Source organism: Podarcis filfolensis (genome assembly GCF_964270895.1).
Source record: "Podarcis filfolensis genome assembly, chromosome: 4".
NCBI lineage: Eukaryota > Metazoa > Chordata > Lepidosauria > Squamata > Lacertidae > Podarcis > Podarcis filfolensis.
In genome coordinates, this window is record NC_139607.1 from 77,138,728 (window position 1) to 77,159,249 (window position 20,522).

General features: G+C 42.4%; 1 protein-coding gene across 8 annotated transcripts in view; it reads left to right on the plus strand.

The window, feature by feature from the left end:
- STARD13 (StAR related lipid transfer domain containing 13) overlaps window positions 1–20,522 on the plus strand; it is a 220,872-nt gene that overhangs the window by 152,637 nt on the left and 47,713 nt on the right. For all 8 annotated transcript variants that reach the window (XR_014546985.1, XR_014546986.1, XR_014546987.1 and 5 more), the window contains 3 exons: window positions 14,187–14,258; window positions 16,644–16,725; window positions 20,243–20,306. Coding sequence is in view for 5 of the 8 variants with exons in the window: in XM_083609001.1 (XP_083465127.1) it covers window positions 14,187–14,258; window positions 16,644–16,725; window positions 20,243–20,306 (218 nt within the window). In the remaining 3 variants the exon portion in view is untranslated. The remainder of the gene's footprint in view (window positions 1–14,186; window positions 14,259–16,643; window positions 16,726–20,242; window positions 20,307–20,522) is intronic.

The following is a 20,522-nucleotide window of genomic DNA, read 5'->3' on the forward strand; positions in this document are numbered from 1 at the left end:
TAGGGAGTCATAGTCCAGCAACAGCTGGTGGTCTGGTGGTCCTCTACGCCTGATCTAACATTGCTAGCTCTGATTGGTGGCAGCTGTCAGATGTTCTCAGGCAGAGATCTTCTCCCCAGCTCTATGACTTGGACCTTCTACATACCAGGCATCTGCTCTCTCTCTCTCTCAGAGTTGTGGCTCATCCCCATCTTCCCCTAAGTGATGCTCAAATATGTATACACTTGAAATTGTATTGTCCAGATAGGCAGCAACACAACAGATGATCTCTTTAGCTGAATCTGGGTCTCTGAATATACAGTATGCAGTTCTATAAGCAAATTGCATGAATTATTCATTTTGACAAACAGATGTTTTCATGAGTAGGCTCTCTTGGGAATCGCACCGGTGTATATAAAATGTTATAACTAGCTCTTGTGGGAAAGGGAAAAGGAAGCAGTTTTTTATGTCTGGTATGGAGAACACTTGTTTGGAACATAGCCTTCTATAGCCTTCATCCTAGTTGCTTCTTGGATGAAGAATAGTGAAGTCAGTCCACTACGTTTTAAATGGTTTACAAATTTCTATAAAAGACCAGATCAGTATTTTGTGGAAATATCTTGGCAATCCCACCACCCTTTTAGTTGACTCAGCCAACAGCCGCTCATTGTACTTCTTTAAGCTTCCTGGCAACACTGCCCTACAGAACCATAGATTTTTTTGGGTTCATAATGATATGGATGAGTTCAGTAAGTCTGACTATAAAATCTGGAGCAAGTCCCCTCCTCACTATAGCTAAACATATTAACCATTTATACCAGAGTAATTTGAGATTGCTCAGTGTTTGAAGATCACAGGCTAAGACTGCAGTCTTACTTATTACTTGCACACAAGATGTTTTTGTGGCATTCATTTCAGCTGCCCGCGCAGCAAAATTCTAAGCATGTTCTCTCAGAAACAAGTTCTCCTATGTTCAGTGAGTATACTTCCTACTAACTGTTTGGGATTGCTGCCTTTAAGCTTAAGCCCATAGGTCTAACCCGAAGCTGCTTTTCCGTGTGTCATGTTCCAAGTTATTTCAAGTGGACTGTTCCACAATGCAGGCATATCCCATCATTGTTGGTCATAATCAAGATAAAGTTGGTCATCTCTTAAGTCCCACTGAAAGCGATGGGACCTGGAATTAGTCTTAGGGTGAGAATTGTGCCAGTCCTTTGGGTGTGGGCCTCTCACACATTATTTTATATATTCACTGAGGAGGTGTGTTGATGCAGTCCTCGCCATGTAGAGTGAATCTTTTTTCAATGAGTTTCTGAATGGCTTCTTGGCTTTACACATGTCCTCTATGTTGCTCCTCATCTTGCCTCTCTCCCACCTTTCCTAGCTAGTATACCCAATGTATGCATGCCTTTTTCACTTTCCCCTCCCTGCTGTCTGATGGGCTGTTGGTTGCCCACTCCTCAGTATAGATTACAGACCAGCTGACTCTCCCACTTCAGGTGAGAAATACTCTAGATTTGGGGACTGATACCCCTTCCTCTTCCTTTGAATTCTAATGTCCAGCTGCCTTTGTTCTTCTCAGTTCCACCTTCATTCGGTTGCCCAAACAATATTGTTGACAATTCATGTGATCCAAAGCTGGCAAGGGCAGCGAAACGATTTGCTTTGATCTACCAACGCAAGAACTATGTTTGCAAGATCAAAGTCAACTGCTTTGCTACGCCACTCAAGTCCTGTGCAATCCAATAAGCACTTTGCAAAACAGCTAAATACATTTAACACAGTAATGTACTTTTTAACCCGCAGAATTCCTGACTCATTCATCACATCCAAGATTTGGGTTAGAGGGATGGCATCCATGCAGACGAGTTCGGGCTGCTCTCTTTACATATTCTGAATGATGTCAGAATAATCCTTAGAAATATGAAACATTCCAAACCTTTGAAATTTTAGAACTATTGCAGTGATTAGCAAATCCATCAGAGGTTTTATGCCACAATACACCAGTCATTCATTCACGGCACCCTTCCCTGCTCATTTGAGTAGTAGCAGTCCCCTAGCAAACAGTCAAGAAGCAACAATCTGCCTAGGCATTTTTTTCAAGGCAGAGAGAGGCAGAGGGAAAGAACAGACAGCATTTTCAACAATCTGGAATGCCTCTCCTAGCACCACGTTATTGATGTCAAGGAGTACCAGAGTGGTGTAGTGGTTAGAGACTAGGACTTGGGAGACCAGGGTTCAACTCTCCACTCAGACACAACACTCAGTCTCTCAGCCTAACCTGCCTTGTAGAGCTGTTGTGAGGATAATGTGAGGAAGAGGAGAAATAAATGCAAATTCAAGGAAGAGGAAGAGGGTACCATATGAAAGAGGAAGTAAGACAGGAAGGGCACAGGCAGGAAGAGTGAAAGGATGGGCAAGTGGTGATTAAAAATGCATATATTAAATGAAAGTTTGTTTTACGCAGAGGGACATAATACCCAGAATACACACACACACACATTTCTTGGAAATTAAATATAATAGTGTTTTCTTAAGAACATTTAGCTGAATTACAAGAATTGTCGTCAGGGGACAAAACCCACATTCATTCCATTGTATGCCTTGGGCTTGGACTTGTGTATCCCCTATGTGGAATGTTTGGTATTTGGTGCTTTGTTTTTGTGGATGGCATTAGTGGGGAAAGGTCTAAAAAAGCAACTCAGGGGGATGGCAAGTAGAGACAAAGACACCATTACGGAGCCTGTGGTTTGAGTGAACTGTTTATCATGCTAACTTAGAGATTGTAGATTGAAATCATGCGGCACACAATTCTGATGAAAACAAATCAACAACTGGTTTCCTAGCAAGGAAGATATGCACAACATTGCCCTTCCCTTTCATTTAAGGCAAGTCCTTTCTGGGATTTATTGAAGCAAACTTCAATTCAGATACCTTCCTGGCCTTTAAAGGAAGCTTCATTCCAACAACCTCCTGAAGTTCTCTAAAGAAAAGTTACTCATGGGGCTTAATAATTAGCAGATAAATGGGCAGCATTATTAGTTTCAGTAACTCATGGAGGGGAGGGCAGTATTTCATGCCTAAGAGGACCACCTCTGCCTTGTGTTTTTAGACTGGTCTGTGTTGTTGCTCCCTTCTCTGTTCAGTTATCTGTGTTGAAGCACCTAGATTGTGCAGAGAAGGGTAGGGAGACTTCAGTGGAATCCACAAGACCGTCCCCCCTCCCCCGGCAGCAAGGAGGGCCAGGAGTCGCAGGACAATACATAGCTCCAAATGAGCAATTTGTTCTAATCAAGTTTGGGAGCAGATTGGGCCTTGTTAAACCTCCCCCTCCCCACCAGACTAAGAGTATAAGTAGAGCCTGCTAGATCAGGCTAATAATAATTATAATTACAATAATTTATTATTTGTACCCCACCCACTTCCAACAAAGATTAAAAATATATTAAAATGTCACACATTAAAAACTTCCCTAAACAGGGCCAACTTCAGATGTCTTCTAAAAGTCAGATAGTTGCTTATTTCCTTGACCTGATGGGAGGGCGTTCCACAGGGAGGGCGCCACTACCAAGAAGGCCCTCTGCCTGGTTCCCTGTAGCTTTGCTTCTCGCAGTGAGGGAACTGCCAGAAGGCCCTCGGTGCTGGACCTCAGTGTCTGGGCTGAACAATGGGGGTAAAGATGCTCCTTCAGGTATACTGGCCAATGGTCCATGTAGCCCCGCATACTGTTCTCACAGTGGCCAACCAGATGCTTGAGAGTAAGTCTCATCCTGTACCAACTAAGCTATTCCATAGCTTCCTCCTTGGTCTGCTTCCTGAACCACTGAACCAGGGAGGTACTGGGGGGGGGGCATACAGGCCCTGCTGACTGTCAGCCTCAGTGGACTACTGCTGTCCAACAGAAGGTTCAGACCCCTGAACTGGGTCTTCAGCCTCTGACTCAAGACATGACAGCAGCCTGATAAAAACAGTAGCTCCAGGGGCTGTGAGCAAAGGTAGCAGTCAGACCCCCATCTGTAATTCAACCAAGGCAACTCTGAGTCATTTAAGCAGGATAGATATTTTTTAAGCAGCCTTGTCTGTCCAGTGTTCTTATATACGGTAGGTGTATTTATTGTATCATTTCTACTCTAGAACTACTCTGTGAGGTTTATATTACATCTCGCAGTGGGCTGCATATTCCTGTCAATTGCATACGGTGAGGCTTAGCAAATCCTAACTCTGTAGAAAATGTTACCCTCCAGCAAGTAGGCAAGCAGTGCTACAGGGAATGCCAGTCGTACAAAGTGCAGCAATTTCCATAGGGGTAGTAAATACAGTGGTTGTTAAGCAGATTTTTATAGAATTGGTGGTGGATTCATGGGAGGGGAGAGAAGATAACTTTATCAAACCCACAGAAAAAGAAATCAGAAGGTACACGCCCTAGGAAAAAGTATACACCTTCATTCCAGCAGCAGTTATTTCCTTGTGATGTAGGCAAAAGCGGTATTTAAAAACAAATTTTGTGCCAAACACAAATAGAAGTAGGTTTGCTGGCTTCCTAGCTTCAAGATGGAAGCACCCAATTTAATACCAATTCACAGCTCTGACCAAGTGGCAATTTTAACAGGCAGCAAAGCTGTCATTTGCTCATTCACACAGCCAGATCTCTTTTTTAGTCCGTGGTTAATCTGACTTATATCAGCCTCCTTTTGGCACTAGCTTTCATTTTCATTTAACTTTGGCAGCAAGAAAAGCAGGCGTTTTTGCCTTCATGTGTTTGAAGCCCCAATAGAGGACGTTTGAAAAGTAGGCAGTAAGACTGCAGTCCTATGTCCCTGTACCTGGGAGTAAGCCCCACCGAACTCACTGGGACTTACTTCCAAGTAGACATGCATAGGCTTGCACTTTGAAATGCCGTGCACCTTGCAGCTGAAGGCACAAATACAGACTGCTGGTTAAAATCCATGTTGGCTTCAGGTCTCTCACAAGTCCCCAATGAAGTGTGTAACTTCTTGCATACACTGCATTATATGCAGGGCTCAGCTACATTAGTAAGGAAACCGCATTTTGAATGTGTTATAAACATGCAGCACCAGATGGCGCCAGATTTTCCATAGCGTTTTACCTCCTTTTGTTATAATGATTTAATTTCTGACTTATTTGTAGTGGTTTTTTCCTGCGTGTAGATCCGCCCCAGGTTATCAATTAGACCAGTTGTGGGGAACCTTTGGCCTTCTACGTATTGCTGAAATACCACTCCCATCAACCTCAGGAAGCATGGTCAATGGCCACGGGTGATGGAAGCTGCAGTTTAGCAACATCTGGAGGCCCAAAGGTCCCCACACCCAAGTTAACACTACACAGCAGAGTAGTCACAACTGTAATATACATTCCATCTGCCTGTAGCCTGGTCTTATTTTTAGCTCAGTGTTTTGGCCATTACTTGCTTAAGTGTGTGTGTTTGTTGTTGGCATCTGTCTGTCTTGAGAGACAATGGAATGTGCCTCCGGAGGTGAAGTTAAACTGCTGCGTTAGCAGCACTGAAGTGACTTTCCTGGAGTACAAATCTGGGCAGTGTATATGGAGGACCTGGGCTGCCCAGGAGACAATAACCCCCTCTGGGCCTTGCTGATGTGGTCCAGGGGAAAGCAGAGTAATATGTTTGGCACTGGCCTGGCTGCAGGAATTGCCAGAAAGAGGCGTACAAGGCGCCATCCAACTATCTTAGGGACTCCACTCTGGATTTGTGTAGGATTTACTCCTTAACCTTTTCTCCTCCCAAAGATATCCTGCAGAGCAGGGGAGGTTTAGGATCAGAGTTTTCCTTCTCCTAGATGGGCTATGTTCCCAGGTTGGCAAGCAATTCCCTCTACAGCACATGCAGAAACTGCCTTCTTGACCCCACTATTGGTCTCATCTGCTCAACTCACCAGAGCTTGTATTTGCATGCAGGGGGAGTCCTTAGCCCAATGAGGGTTTGAGACCCATCAGCTACCCTCCCCTGGTTTAGCCAACCAGTCAAAGCTGTTCCCAGGGTGTGGCCACTGTCACATGCTTCCAGGAGCCCCACATGAGTACTGAGTGAAGGGTGGGGACCAAAGCTGGACAAACTACCCCAGAAAGAGCATGACATGTCCCCCAGAGGTACTACTCCTCCCCTACCACCACAGATGAGGAGGGGAGGAGACTGATTGGGAAGGAGAGTCTGAACTGGAAGCATAGTGTTGTCTTACATCAAGGGTGCCCTCCAGATGTTGTTGAACATCATAACCAATATGACCATGGTAAGAAGGGTTGATGGAATTGTAGTCCATATCGGATCGCACCATGTTGGCCAGCCTTAGATGCATTAGATGCCATTATTCACCTATATGATGCTGCAACCACTCCTCCCGCAGTGTCCTCTTGGGAAGACAAGGAAATCGGGTAGAACTGCATCTTTGAAGATGCAATGCGGTCTTCTAAGGTTTGCTTCATTAGTCAACCACTAATAATGCACTGACATTATCACACCTGGGTTAGTAGTATCTTTGGTCTTCTTAAGTGGTAGCTATAATTTTTTAACACATTGGGATGCATAAATGAAGACCTTTGTCTTCATTGAGAAATTGTCCTTACTGTCAACTGCCGTATTTTTCCGTGTATAAGACGATGGTTTTTGCTAAAAAAAAGATAGGCAAAAATTGGGTGTCGTCTTACACACGGATAATGAATGCAGAGGGGGGACTTGTGATTAACGGCAGCAGCAAGCAGGAGATTGGCAGCTGTGGTGAGGTGGGCAGGCAATTGGTGGCTGTGGCAAGTGGGTGGGTGGCAAGCGGGCAGACAATTGGCAGCTTCGGCGAGGTGTGCGATTGGCAGTGGCTGTGGCAAGCGATTGGCAGTGGCGGGCAGGCGGGTGAGCGATTGGCAGAAGTTGCCTCCCCCCAAAAGCTAAACAACTTAATTTCTTAATTTTGGGTTAAAAAAAATAGGGGGTGTCTTATACATGGGAGCGTCTTATACACTGAAAAATACTGTAATCCCCATAGCAGATGACCTTAGTATATGTTTTCACTCCGAAATACATCAATTTATTCAAATGTCATTTTGCCCCTCCATTTTTGTCTCTTTACTGGTGTGTAGTTTGATGCTTGTTTTCAACTGGATGTACCCAAGTTTGCAATGTTAAAACTACTGAGCATAAGAAACAGAGTCTCTCCATTGCCATCAATGGCAATTTTAATTCACTTTAAGTCATATTATGTATACACTTTAGGAGCTGTACATTATAACAATGCGCTGAAGAAGAGGAATGTGTTTTTCTTGGATTGATGCCAAACCCTTAACTTCAGATACCATGTATGAGAAATTTCAACATCTTGTTTTGAGAAATTATTCCAGGAATCCTGTTAAACAATATGGACCGCATTAATCTAGAAATAAGTTCCTTGTACTTACCAGAAGAAACCGCCATGCAGTTCGCCTATACATTCTCCCATGTCCACTTCCTCTACTCCTCTTATAATAGATTTAATAACCTTCCCACAGATCATTTCCTGGGGCGCAACAGCCATTTGTTGTAGATGGTTAATGGCCTGAGGCTGTACCTCGGGCTGTCAGCTCCTCCAAGTTGCTCATTAATCCTTAGATACACACTCGGCTGCAGACAGAATTCCTCACATCTTCAGTGTGTTCTGCCAGCCATATTCTATTTCATGGCCCCATAGTTCTTGGACAGATTCACTGGAGTCATTATGCTCCTTTCCCTATACTTATTTTGAAAAGGTCCACATGACTGTGGGGTTTTTTAGCATGTTTCGTTGGTTAGTTGGTTTTGTGCAATCCTATTTCTTCTTCTTCTTTGGGAAATAGCATTTTCTTATGCCAAAAAAGGGGGCATGAGCATATTATCTTAACATATTATAGTGCTACCTCGGGTTAAGAACTTAATTCGTTCTGGAGGTCTGTTCCTAACCTGAAACTGTTCTTAACCTGAGGTACCACTTTAGCTAATGGGGCCTCCCGCTTCCACCGCACGATTTCTGTTCTCATCCTGAAGCCAAGTTCTTAACCCGAGGTACTATTTCTGGGTTAGTGGAGTCTGTAACCTGAAGTGTCTGTAACCTGAGATACCACTGTAACAGGGTTGGTATGGGAAAAGCTGTGTCTTCGAGAAATCAGGGCCAATTTGTTTAGGGCTATAAAGGTGAGCGGCAGCACTTTGAAGTAGGCCCAGAAGTGGATTGTCAGCCAGTGAATCCAAAACTAATCACTCCCTCTGACAGCAAACTCTGGTAGTAAGTGGTGACAGGACTGCACCCAAAGCAGGGCCCCTGAGGAGCCCCTTGCCTGCTTCCCTCTGTCTGTGCCCACTCACTCAGCTGCCTTTGCCAGGTCAGGGACCTCCATGGAAGTCGGCGCCTGTGTGTGGGAGCCTGTTTGTGCCCCCTCTGAAGTTTGCGCCCAGGGCCACAGCCCCCCCGGGGCCTCCCACGCTATGCCGCTGGAGTGGAGTGACCATTCACTGTGAGCTCCATGTTGATGATGATACAAGCACCCTGGTATTGGCAACCTATTTAGCACCTGTAGTGATATATTAAAAGTATTCACTGAGGTTACAGGCGATAAGATTGAATTTATTTCAGTCTTGAAGATTTAAGTTGTAATTTAGCATTTTGGACTCTCAGTCTGCATTTCCTTTGTCCAGGAATAGCTGCTTTAAGGTCAGCACCACCAGACTGATAAAAGTGGAATTTAATGTATTTCTCCCTTAATTAGCATATGAAGGAAGACATGCATTAAATTCCGTATTATAGGTTTGGTACTGTAGCTGCCTCCATGCCTAATCTGAACATTACTGCTGCCTTATGTGCTAACCTCCTAATGATGAGGTGACTATTAGCATTACAAATTCTGCAATTCAAGTTGTAACCCCCCACCCAAAAAAGCTAACTGCAAATGTTTGATGTGGTTCTACTTCTAAAAGTGTAAAGCATCCAAAGTCAATGTGAATTCATTATGTTACCATGGCTTTTTAAGAAAAGATTCCCCACCCTCGCTAATAGTACTTGCCCCTTTTGAAATGTTAACACTGTTAACATAAATACAGTGGTAATAACTAAAGCTCCTATTGAAATCATGGTGTGTTATAGTCAGAAAGAAAAACATTTAGCCGAGTTAGCACTAATATTTTCAGAAATGAACAGATCCTGATTTGGGTTCTCTCTTTAAAGCAAATCAGATAGCTATTATGCTGGTTTCCAGAATAGGGGTGGTCTTCAACTAAAATTTACTCAAGAGTAGACCCATGGAAATTAATGGACATGGCTAAGTTATAAAGTTGACTGAATCGGCTTTATCTTAGTGGCTTACAAGGGCAAACATTGTACCATATAAAGGAGCAGTCAGTGGGAGGGTTTCAGGAAGAGATGAGTCTCTCCAGTTCAGCCTGGCAATTTGTTGTGGAGTTTTTATCCAAGGTTAAGGTTCCTAGGCTCTTCCTTGACCAATAGGTCATTCAGAACTGAGTTACAGTATCAGTCTGGCTAATACTGATTGGCCAAGACGGGGAGCTGACACCTTTCCAAAGCATTCCAAGGACTGCACTTTGGTAAATTATAGCAGGCCAACCAAATGTTTGCTCTGTTTTGTAGATCAAGGGTTGGGTACATCAGGCTCAGGGACCAAATGTGCCCCTCTAGGCCTTGGGGTTCTCCTCAGCCCACCATATGCCCTTCTATATCCAGACACCTCTCCCCTCAGGCCATACCCCCAGCCAGCCCTGTTCTGTGTCCTCAAGTGTTTTTGCCTAAGGCGGTGTCCTTGAATTTTGAAAGCGCCTTTTGCTTACCTGGCTGAAGATAGAGGGAGGTGTGGATATAAAAGTCCCTGGGTTTTGCTTGGCCAGAATGTAGCTTGGAATATCTTGTCCAAAGGTCACACTGCACATCCCTTTTCTATTCCCCCAGAAATTGCCCTTGAGGGAATCCAGCCCTCCCTCCCTGCTGCTGTTGTAGATGATCTTGCCATGAAAGAACAAGTGGAATATGCATTCTTCAGCACACAATACAGACGGAAGAGTTATTTCTCATATCTAGTTAAACTGAGACTCTGGTGATTTATTCTGCAGATTTAATAGCCACAAGGGATGGGAATGATTAAAACTTTAATAATGTATAATGCCGAGCCTCTGTACAAAGTCAACACTGTGTCATCAAGACCCCTCTTGTTTCCAATAAACTTGATCACATAATTTAGGAAGCATTCTGAGCTCTTATGGGAGGAATTGAAAAATAGGAAACACTAAAATAGGAAACATGAAGGCCAAGGAAGCCAAACTTAGTAGCAATGTATCACTAAGTACATTTATTCTATCTGTGTAGTAGCTATTTGGAACTTGGTAGCTTGCAGACATTTTTGCGACCCATACCTAAATCAATGCAATATGTTGCCTATCCTGTTTTGGATCTTACAAAAAAAAACAAAACAAAAAACATAAAGTGCCGAAAATTGCTTGGTGCTGTACAAACCTTTAAAATAATACACAGCCATCCCAAGGCCAAAGGAAGCTGGTCCAGTAGGACAAATGGGGCAGTGCCCCACCAACTTCAGTCTGCCCTTTGCCAGTCCCCAACTGCCTAACATCCTAGGTAAAGGTAAAGGGACCCCTGACCATTAGGTCCAGTCGTGGCCGACTCTGGGATTGCTGCACTCATCTTGCTTTATTGGCCGAGGGAGCCGGTGTACAGCTTCCAGGTCATGTGGCCAGTATGACTAAGCCACTTCTGGCGAACCAGAGCAGCGCACGGAAACGCTGTTTACCTTCCCGCCAGAGCAGTACCTATTTATCTACTTGCACTTTGACGTGCTTTCGAACTGCTAGGTTGGCAGGAGCAGGGACCGAACAACGGGAGCTCACTCCGTCATGGGGATTCGAACCGCCAACCTTCTGATCGGCAAGTCCTAGGCTCTGTGGTTTAACCCACAGCGCCACCCGCGTCCCAATAGGCCTAACATCCTATGGCCCAACAATTGGGGTGTCCCTGCCTGTCATTTGCTTTGTCTCCGCCTCCTGTTGATCTCCATGTCTTCCTATTGCTTCCATTGGACACCAGGCCCCATTGCCATAGGCTTATCATCTGAAGCTTCCTGGAACTGGGATTTTCCGGAGCAGATGCTGTAACTAAAGTCTACATAAAACAAATGTAGGAAAAAGAGACTCCTTATGCTATCCTGCTGCTTTTGCAAATGTTTTATTGCATCATATTTTTTCCGGGGGGGGGGGGACCCATTACTGTTCCCAAGACAGGAATATGCACATTTGCTTTTTATGTTGTGGCTCATAAATGTGCAGTCTCAATACCGTAGTCTTAGCTGGGAAATCTGCATAATCAGGATGTATCCAAGGGAACCAATTTAAGCTTAAGGATGCTTTTAAGAGAAATGATTGTAGTGTTGATTAGAATGGTAGCTCTTCTCAGTTGGGAAGCCTTCATTTGATTTCCCATCCCTTGAAGTGCTTCAGTTCTCAGGCCCATTCAGATTTTTGTCTTTATTACTGTGTTAACCATTTATGCTGGTGTTTGTTCAGATACTGGGTTAACATAGAAGGATATGCTTGAAAGGCTACTGAGGTAGGAGGGGAGCTAATGGGTTGTATTCTGCAGGCTTCACCAGTCTGGTGCCATCCAGATGCTTGGATCTCAGCTCCCATCATCCGCAGCCAGAAGTGTCGGTGGTCAGGGATGATGGGCGTTGTAGTGCAGCAAATTGTAGAGGACACCAAGTTGGTGAGGGCAGGTATACCGTGTCTATCTCTGCCAGACATGTACTCTTCATTCTCTTCTTCTAAGGAACTGAGTAAAATGGAATTAATACACCTGTAACACTTCTCCTCTGCCCCGGTGTATGCGTGCGCACACACAGTTATTTTTCCTTCACAAATCACCTTTAAAGAGGCAAAAGACTGCGTGAATATCCTCTAAACTCCTTTATATAAAGGTACATGGTTGCCCAGTGACAGCTACAATGGAGACCTGGCTGCCCTTGAGTCACAATGAAAGAGGGTTTAAGAAAAACCAAATTGCTGCATTTATTGGAGTCCTACTGGTGCTGTTACATTCTGCAAAGGGTGCAAGAACAAACAGAAATACCGCTTTGGAAGTCATATTTCTTCGAATCATTGTTTTACTAATTGCATCGCAGGGTGTGAAATCATTTTAATGCTTTCTGTATTTGAAAATCTCATTACCAGGATTCAATTGAGCGTGCATGATACAACATACATGCACTCATTTCAATTTAACTTTTGAGGTGTTTATATGTGATTTTTTTATTTATTTTTTAAAAACCAGCACTACAAGTTATCATGTGGTTGCTCAGAGATGCCTGTGCATCATTTCTGGGACATTTATGGAAATGTTCCAATGACATGGAATCTCATCGCCTACTTACAATATCCCCCACTGTATCTGCTTTGGAACAAGCAAGCATTGATTTTCATTTTCATTTTTGACAGCAATAACAAAACCCTATGTAGAAAAGTAGCCAGTAGGCTCAATCACATATCCTTGTTAAAAGCCTTTCCTACCTCCTTTTGCAGGAGCAATATTGCACTAGTTCAAAGGAGACAGGGTTGACTCCACACTCCTTAAGATGTGATGCATGGCATGCTGATAGAACTATTTGTGCAGTCAAGTGACAGCACTCAAGGATCTTTTACTCAGTGTGGATCCTTCATCAGTTCAGGGATGAAACTCTTTCACACATTTTATTGATTCACTGATTCCTAGCTGTGTGCATTAAAATAGCCCCATACACTCTCTTTCTCTCACGCACAGACACATTCTGCTAGCATAGTCACTTAGTTGCACTGGTTGAAAGGAGACATAACAATATTTTGGTTAAAAAAGAAAAAGTGTTGATAAAGTTTTACAAGAGTTTTTACCTCTCCCAGCAACTCTTCATCGTTATTTATTCCTTATACCTCAATTGCTGCACAAAAGTTAAAAGAGACATGATGTTACCCATATGCTTACAGTCTAATAAATCTTACTACCCAAAAATTGCTTATGTATACCCAAGTCTACTTGCAAGCCACACAAAAGTTAAATGTTAAACACAAGAGTGTTTTGCAGACGTGACAAAAATTGGAACCTAAAATATAACCCACTATGGATACAGCTGTTGGGAATTGTACAGTTTATTTGTTCCATAAGCCTGGATTTTAAAAGGTGGAATATAAATGCAATAATCATGATGATGATGATGTAGCACATTTTATTTTTTTGCCAAATATGTAATGAACAATATTGGATCATGGTGGAGCTATCACCCTTTCAGTGCTCAGGTGTGTGGCAGTTAAGAGCTATATTGTAGTTAAGAGTGTCATGTAGACTGCTCTCAGGTGCTATAATCGGACAACAAGCCACTCATAAGCTCCTTCCTCAGCTCTCACAGTTTATTGTTTTGCCTGACAAACTTGTTTAATTGTAACTATGGTTTGTTTGAAAAAGCCAACTTCAAACTATTGATTATGCTGTTGGTTTGTTTCAACCAACCGTAGTTCAGATTAACCACGGTTTAGGGTTCAGACATAACATTACATTGCAGTTTTAAAAAATGAAATTAATGTTTGTGAATCCCTCCTCTTGACTGAGCTGGAAGAGGGGAAAGAGAGCACCTGAGCCCAAGGCTTGCTGCAGTTCATTCCCATCACAATGAATTATTATTTTTAATGATGTCCAAGTGCGGTCTGATGATTTATCATGATGTCAAAATGAGAACTCAGTGTACTAACAGGAGACTGATGGAAGTTACTTTTAAAAAATTAGGTTTGATAAATAAATCTTAATTATGTGACCTAATAAAGAATCCATGAAAGCCCTGGTCTTATATGTCTATCATAGGGAAATTGCATGGTTTTATCGAGCAAAATGTGTTTTCTCCCCAGGTTGCTGGAATTATGACATTATTGGCATGAAAAGCCAATTATTATTATTTTTTTAAATCCAAAATTAGTGGCTCTGACTTTTTAAAAACAGAACTGAATTTAGTATGAAAGGATACCGATAAAATTCACTTTGATACAAAATCAAAATGCTTTGTCCTGTCACATTTGTGACAGAACCTTATTTTTCAATGCACGCTGCTTACATTGTGAGCTGTATTTCTGTTAATTGTGGCCTAAAAATACCAAAGGCATCAAACTCAGTATTAAAACTTTCCATTTTTTTCTTACCCAGAAATTGAGGCGAAGGAGGCCTGTGACTGGTTGCGAGCTGCTGGATTCCCACAGTATGCACAACTGTACGAAGGTATGTTTTGGGGGCAGTGCAACAACTGCTCCACTTTTCTCGAATTGTAGGGGTAGTCTCGTTGGTGGGGAGGGCATCATGTTCAATTCAGTGCCTCAGCACTGAACCAACAACATTCACCATCTTCCAAAGCAGATAGAACAATCTTTTTTAGACTTCATCCAGGCAAAACAGAGTTGCTGTTTTAGTCAATAGGAGAAGCAATTCAGGGTATAATCCTATTTTGTACTTTCCTTAAAGACCATGTTCTCAGTTTGGGATGCTTGTGGACCCTGTTTTGCTTCTGGGGAAACAGGTAGTCGCAGGACCAGATTAAGACCATGGCAGCCCATAACCATTTAAAAGATTTTGGTGGCCCCATATAGATCTAATTCAAAATATAAACAATAATAAACTTTAAAATAAAAGTATGTTTTTTTTTTAATGATACAAAACCTACAGTATGTTATTCTCTTGTTAATTATGCTGTTTTAAATACATATTTTATATTTGACTTCCCTTAGTAATGTTTTCTTTTGAAATAAATTTGCTGTGATAAATGTGCATTCTGTAGTTGATCTCCTTTGCCATGTTATATTTTGAAATCTTGAAGGTAACAATTTAGTTTCCCATTAATTGTGTTGCCTTGAATGTATACTTTATATTTGACTTCCTTCAATAATGTTTTTTATTTGATGTTTGTAACCGCTTTGAGATTTTTTTTTCTTAAAAATATATAGCGGTATAGAGATGAACTGAATAATAATCTTCGCAAATTTCAGCTGATGAAAAATAAGGCATCCAATAATCCCCCCCCCCTTTGTAAACTGAGGCAATTTTGAGTCCCCAAAAATAGGGGGCATCTTATACACGGGGGCGTCTTATAGACGCAAAAATACAGTAATTCATCAGGAGGCCCTCTGTGAATCCCATTGCAAATACGAAGTCTGTTTGGTTGGGATACAGGACCAGGTGTTTTCTGCTGTGACACCAAGGTGGTTGGCCCCTTGTCCATTAGCATGTTGACTGCTTCCCAAAACCTTTGGTGGTTTGCTTTAGTCGCGCGCCCCCCCCCCCATTCTGCCATTGCAATACCTGGTTTCTGGTATTGTTTCACAGACTGTGTATTATTAATTTTTGTGAACCCCCTTGGGGGATCCCATCAGGGACTGGCAGGTGGGATATACTTTATAATGTACAGTAAGGCTGGGAGTTCATGATGCTGTGTTTCATTGCTGTGGGAAGAGAGCATTCGTCTCAGCTGATAGTTGGTTATAGTTTTAAGAGCTGTGTGGTACAGCAGGGGGCGCTCTCTTCAAATGACTTTTCCAAAAAATGTAACATTACACTTTTAAAATTAAAGACAGCTGAGTGGAGGTGGAGTGTTGTGACACTTGTTGTTAACAATGTCACACCTTTTGTCTTGTTCGTTTCCGTGTTGGGCTATGAAGGGCTACATCTGGACCTTAAAACAAATGATGTGCCAAACACACAATCTGAAATTGCACAAATGTTTTTTGTTTGTTTTTTAAAAGTAACACAAGGCGCAGGGAGTTGGGGAGGCATAATCTGGACTGGAACCTTAGTGTGGTTTTTAGGAGGGCTTTAAAACCCTTTACCCTCCACCCTGCAGACTTTGCCTGAATCAAAGAACCCACAGCCGTATTGGAAGGAAATCCCCCAGTTGCCCAATTGCTAGTTTTTCTTACAATGCAAAAAGAAAGGGTTGATTTGGATTGTGGTTGCATTTAAGGAGAAAAGATGAATGCCTCTCACCAGGGTCACTATAGCCACACACTCTTATTCACTTTTTTTTTTTTTTTACTTTTTAAAAAGCCATTCATGTAGTTCATCAGGTTTGGCCCTGAGTCACAAACTGCAATTCTTCACTCATAATGCTACTAAGTGGTTTGTGAAAAAGGGAAACGTTATATTTCTGTTTAAAAATAAAAATAGGTTAACAGCTTTCATATTATTTGTGTTGTTAGCCGCTTAATGGAGTGGGTTTTGGACTACAATTCCTATCATCCCCAGCCAGCATGGCTAAAGGTCAGGGCTGATGGGAGTTGTAGTCCAACGATATATGGAGTGCACCAAGTTGGGGAAGGCTGGAATGGTCAACAACAACTGTAGTACTGATCAGTATTGCTTTGTTATTAGGAGACTGAAATATAAACCATCTGATTTCTTACTGTAGTTGGATGATGACATGCTGATGTTACCTTAGTTGACACATTTCAACGACTCCATTTGAACTTGGAAAGGGAAGTGATATTATCAGAAATTAAATGTGGAGGACATTTTGGTTTTCCCCTTCTGTTTGCAATTTAGTCTGGAATCATATTCAGCTCCTCTTGGAAGAAAATGTGTTTCCCACTCCAGTAACAGCTGCTTCTTCTCTTGTAGATTCCCAGTTTCCTATTGACATTGCTGCTGTAAAGAAAGACCATGATTTTCTTGACAAGGATCTTGTAGAACCTCTTTGTAGGTAAAGTGCATTTTTAATACTTGTTGTAATTTATTATGATGTTTATAGCGCTGCAAAGCATGCAGACAACCTTGTTTCGTGTATTATCCCTCCCTCCCAACAACATCTCTGTGAAGGAGATGATAAGGCTAAAGCCAGGTTGGGAGAGAGCCTGGTTTGTGTGCTAGAGTACAGTGGTACCTCTACTTATGGACGTGATCCGTTTCGGGGTGCTGTTCACACCCCAAAAAGTCCATAAGTAGAGTGCCTCTGTTGTGCGTGCGTGAAGTACGATAAGAGTGCTTCTGCGCATGCGCGAAGTGCACAGATCGCTTCTGCGCGTGTGTGTGCAGCAAACCCGGAAGTAAATACTTCCAGGTTCGCCGCATTCGTAACCTGAAAAGCCGCAACGTGAAGCAAACGTAACACGAGGTATGACTGTACTCTGATCCCCTGCAAAGGAGGAGGTGAGGTTTGGTGTCAAGAAGTGGTGGGCAGGAGTAGGATGCTTAATTCTTTTACCACCACCACCACCCACTTTTTCAGCACCCCACTTTTCCTCCATCCAAGATGCCAGGCCACCTTTGCTGCGTTGTGGGAGAAATCAGCCAGGGTGGGAGGGCAATTGCTGCAGCAAAGGGGTAGCCAGAAGTAGAGTTAATTACCCCTGCTGACTAGAGGTTCTTTGCTGAGAATCATACCCTTCCTACTCATACTATTAGGTAAACCATTACCATTGACGTGGCCAAGTTCATTTCCCCAAAGCCATTGTGTCTTGATGTAAAGGAAACTTAATCATTGCAGAGTTGCCCTGATGCAGGAGACCTCCTGTATTGCTGCAAGTGTACCCTGGGCACAGTGCTGCATTTACTGCCTGTGACCCTGACATGCCCTTGGCCAAATTCCTTTGCAGCTGCTCAGTAACAGCTGCAGACTGGAGTCATCGGGAGTTAGGATTCTGATCAATTTTAAGGTGTCAGAAAATAACAAGGAAGAAGGGCAAAAGGCCACCCAGAAGGCAGCCCGGTTTGGGGAGATTTTACTCTACAACATTGTTATATTTAGTATGGGCCATGTGGCTTTTGAGAGCGGAAAAAGAGTCTAGACATTTTCCTCTTCGGTCTCAAGGCTTTTCTGCAGTATCATTGAACTCCATATCGAACATGTTCTAGGTCTTATGGCTAATACATGCTCCCAAGTTTCTTTTTTAAAAAAACACAACACTTTGAGCATTATTTATGAACGGGTACACACTGGCATGGCTGTAGCTTCTACTGGCAAAATGCAGGCAAGCAACAATCTCAATCAAAGGTTGGATGGCATCTGTCATGGATGCTTTAGCTGAGATTCCAGCATTGCAGGACTACATCCTTCCCTTCCAACTCTACGGTTCTATGATTCTATGAATCAGGGGCCCTTCTTGTGTTGCATTTTTCACAATTATATATTTTATGCATATAATGAATGTTGCTATTGATGCATATTTTTGTACTTGTGGGAAACAGCTTCCAACAGAGTCCAAAACGTCACACACAAAAGCAAGCTTTCGTCATTGATCAAAATATCATTAACTATTGTTTCTGGGCTTGGAATCACTCTTGCCAAGGTTTTGACTCTTATTCCAATGACAGATGTACACAGATGGAGAATTCTGTCTTCTGCCATTGGCACGTCAAGAGGGTGCGAGAAATCCAGGCAGGCTGTATTTAATTGGAGACTCTGGAGACATAAAGACAAGCATTAATCCTTTCATTTCATTGGAACAATCTGTTTCAAATGCTGGAAGGACCCCAGAAGATATGTCATCATCTTTCTGCTTTAAAATGTGGATAGCTAAATTAGTAAGCAGGAAATCGATCACAGACTTCACAAAAAATGTAACCTTAAGTCTTAAGGAAAGGCGTTATCTTTTAACGAAAATATTGGAGCAAAATGTGGACAGGAAACTGTTGCTGTTTTCAAGTAGATGAGAACTTTATGAGATTAGTTCACTTATAATAGTGACACCATTGATGGGGTCTATAGAAAACAGGTTATTTGATTGAAAGCTCTGCAGACCATGGTTACACTATAGAACTCTTGCAAGAGCAAGGAGCTCTTCTGCTGAAGCTACGTAGAGCTGAGGTCAGAGTTAAATGATAATGCCTTTTGTGTATGCATGTTAAAAGTGGTTTGAGAGAGACCTAATTGCCTGTGGGGTGCAGCTTATCCTATTATCAACCTCTAATAAACAAATATTTTCCTGAACCCCAAGGTTTGTAGTGTTTATAAAATCTACAAAATATTTTGACTAGAAATACAACAAGAATATGTATACGCCAAAGACAACTATGGGGTATACATGCCACTTTCCATTCTTCTCCAATATTGCCAGTTTCCAATACTGACTTTAGTTTAAGAGGTGCTATAGAAATTATGGGTGTTTTAAAAAGTCTTGTACTTAAAAATAAGTCCAACTGCAATCTGTGCACTTTTGATAATGTTTATTGCTTTGTATTGTAGTGAGAAATTAGAGGTGCAACTATTTCATTATTAAGATAGATAGAGCATTGCTGCTAATTTCGATTTCCTGTTGCAGCCCAGTGTTTATTTCATTCTCTTTCTAATACTGGGATTGTGTAAATGCCCTTCAGATTATGACAATCTATAATATTCAGGCAGGTGGGCAGGGGTATTTATTATTTTTATTTATTGAATTTATATACCGCCCTGTACCTGAAGGTCTCAGGGTGGTTCACAGAATAAATTCAAAATATAAAACCACAAAATACACAATGAAAATAAAACATCAACCCAATAACGCCCCCCTCAGGAGAACTTCCCTGGACAGAGCATTCCACAGATGGGGAGCCACTGCAGAGAAGTCCCATTCTTGTGTTGTCACCATCTTGACTTCTCTAGGAGGAAGCACACAAAGAAGGGCCTCAGAAGATGATCTCAGGGTCAGGGTAGGTTCATATGGGAAGAGGAAGTCCTTGAGGTATTATGGTCCTGAGCTGGGTAGAGTGACAAAGAACATGGGAATTGCCTCAAAATTCCATTTCTGGTTGTGATGATAGGTATCCTGTCCTCAAGTCACCAAACTAGTTGCTACATTATCTAAATTGCAGGTGCAGTGGTACTTTGGTTGTTGAATTTAATCCATTCCAGGAGTCCGTTCAACTCCTGGAACCATTCAAAAACCAAGGTGCGGCTTCCAATTGGCTGCAGGAGCTTCTTGCACTCAGTCGGAAGCTACGGAAGCCGCGTTGGACGTTCGGCTTCCAAAAAATGTTTGCAAACCAGAACACTTATTTCCGGGAGCCAATTTGTTCGGGAGCCAAGCCATTCGACAATTAAGGTACCACTGTATGTACATATTTCTGCACCCCAGTCTTGTGGATAGAAATTAGCGCTGCATATTTCACTACCAGTCTATCTTTACAGGAAGTTGTTTGAAGTTCTGTCCATAAGGAGAGAGAATGAGAGAAATGTGCAAGGTCATAAAGGGCCAGTTGATTCATGAGATGCTAATCTTTGGATTTTGCTTTGCTTCTAGACGTCTGAACACACTGAACAAGTGCGCCTCAATGAAACTCGATGTGAACTTCCAAAGGAAGAAGGCAAGTAACTATGGATTTGGAAATGTCTCTGTAGTCCAGGGCTTTTGAAACCTCCTAAAATTACAGCTAGGATTGATCTCAGGCTTAAAATCTTAAGCGCTAATACCTCGTGAACAAGTCGTTAGAAACTGGCTTGTTATATATTTGGCATTGTTTAAAGTGTCCTGCTGTAAGGAAATGTAAGTGCTGAAGTTGTTTGATGCCAGACCATGAGAG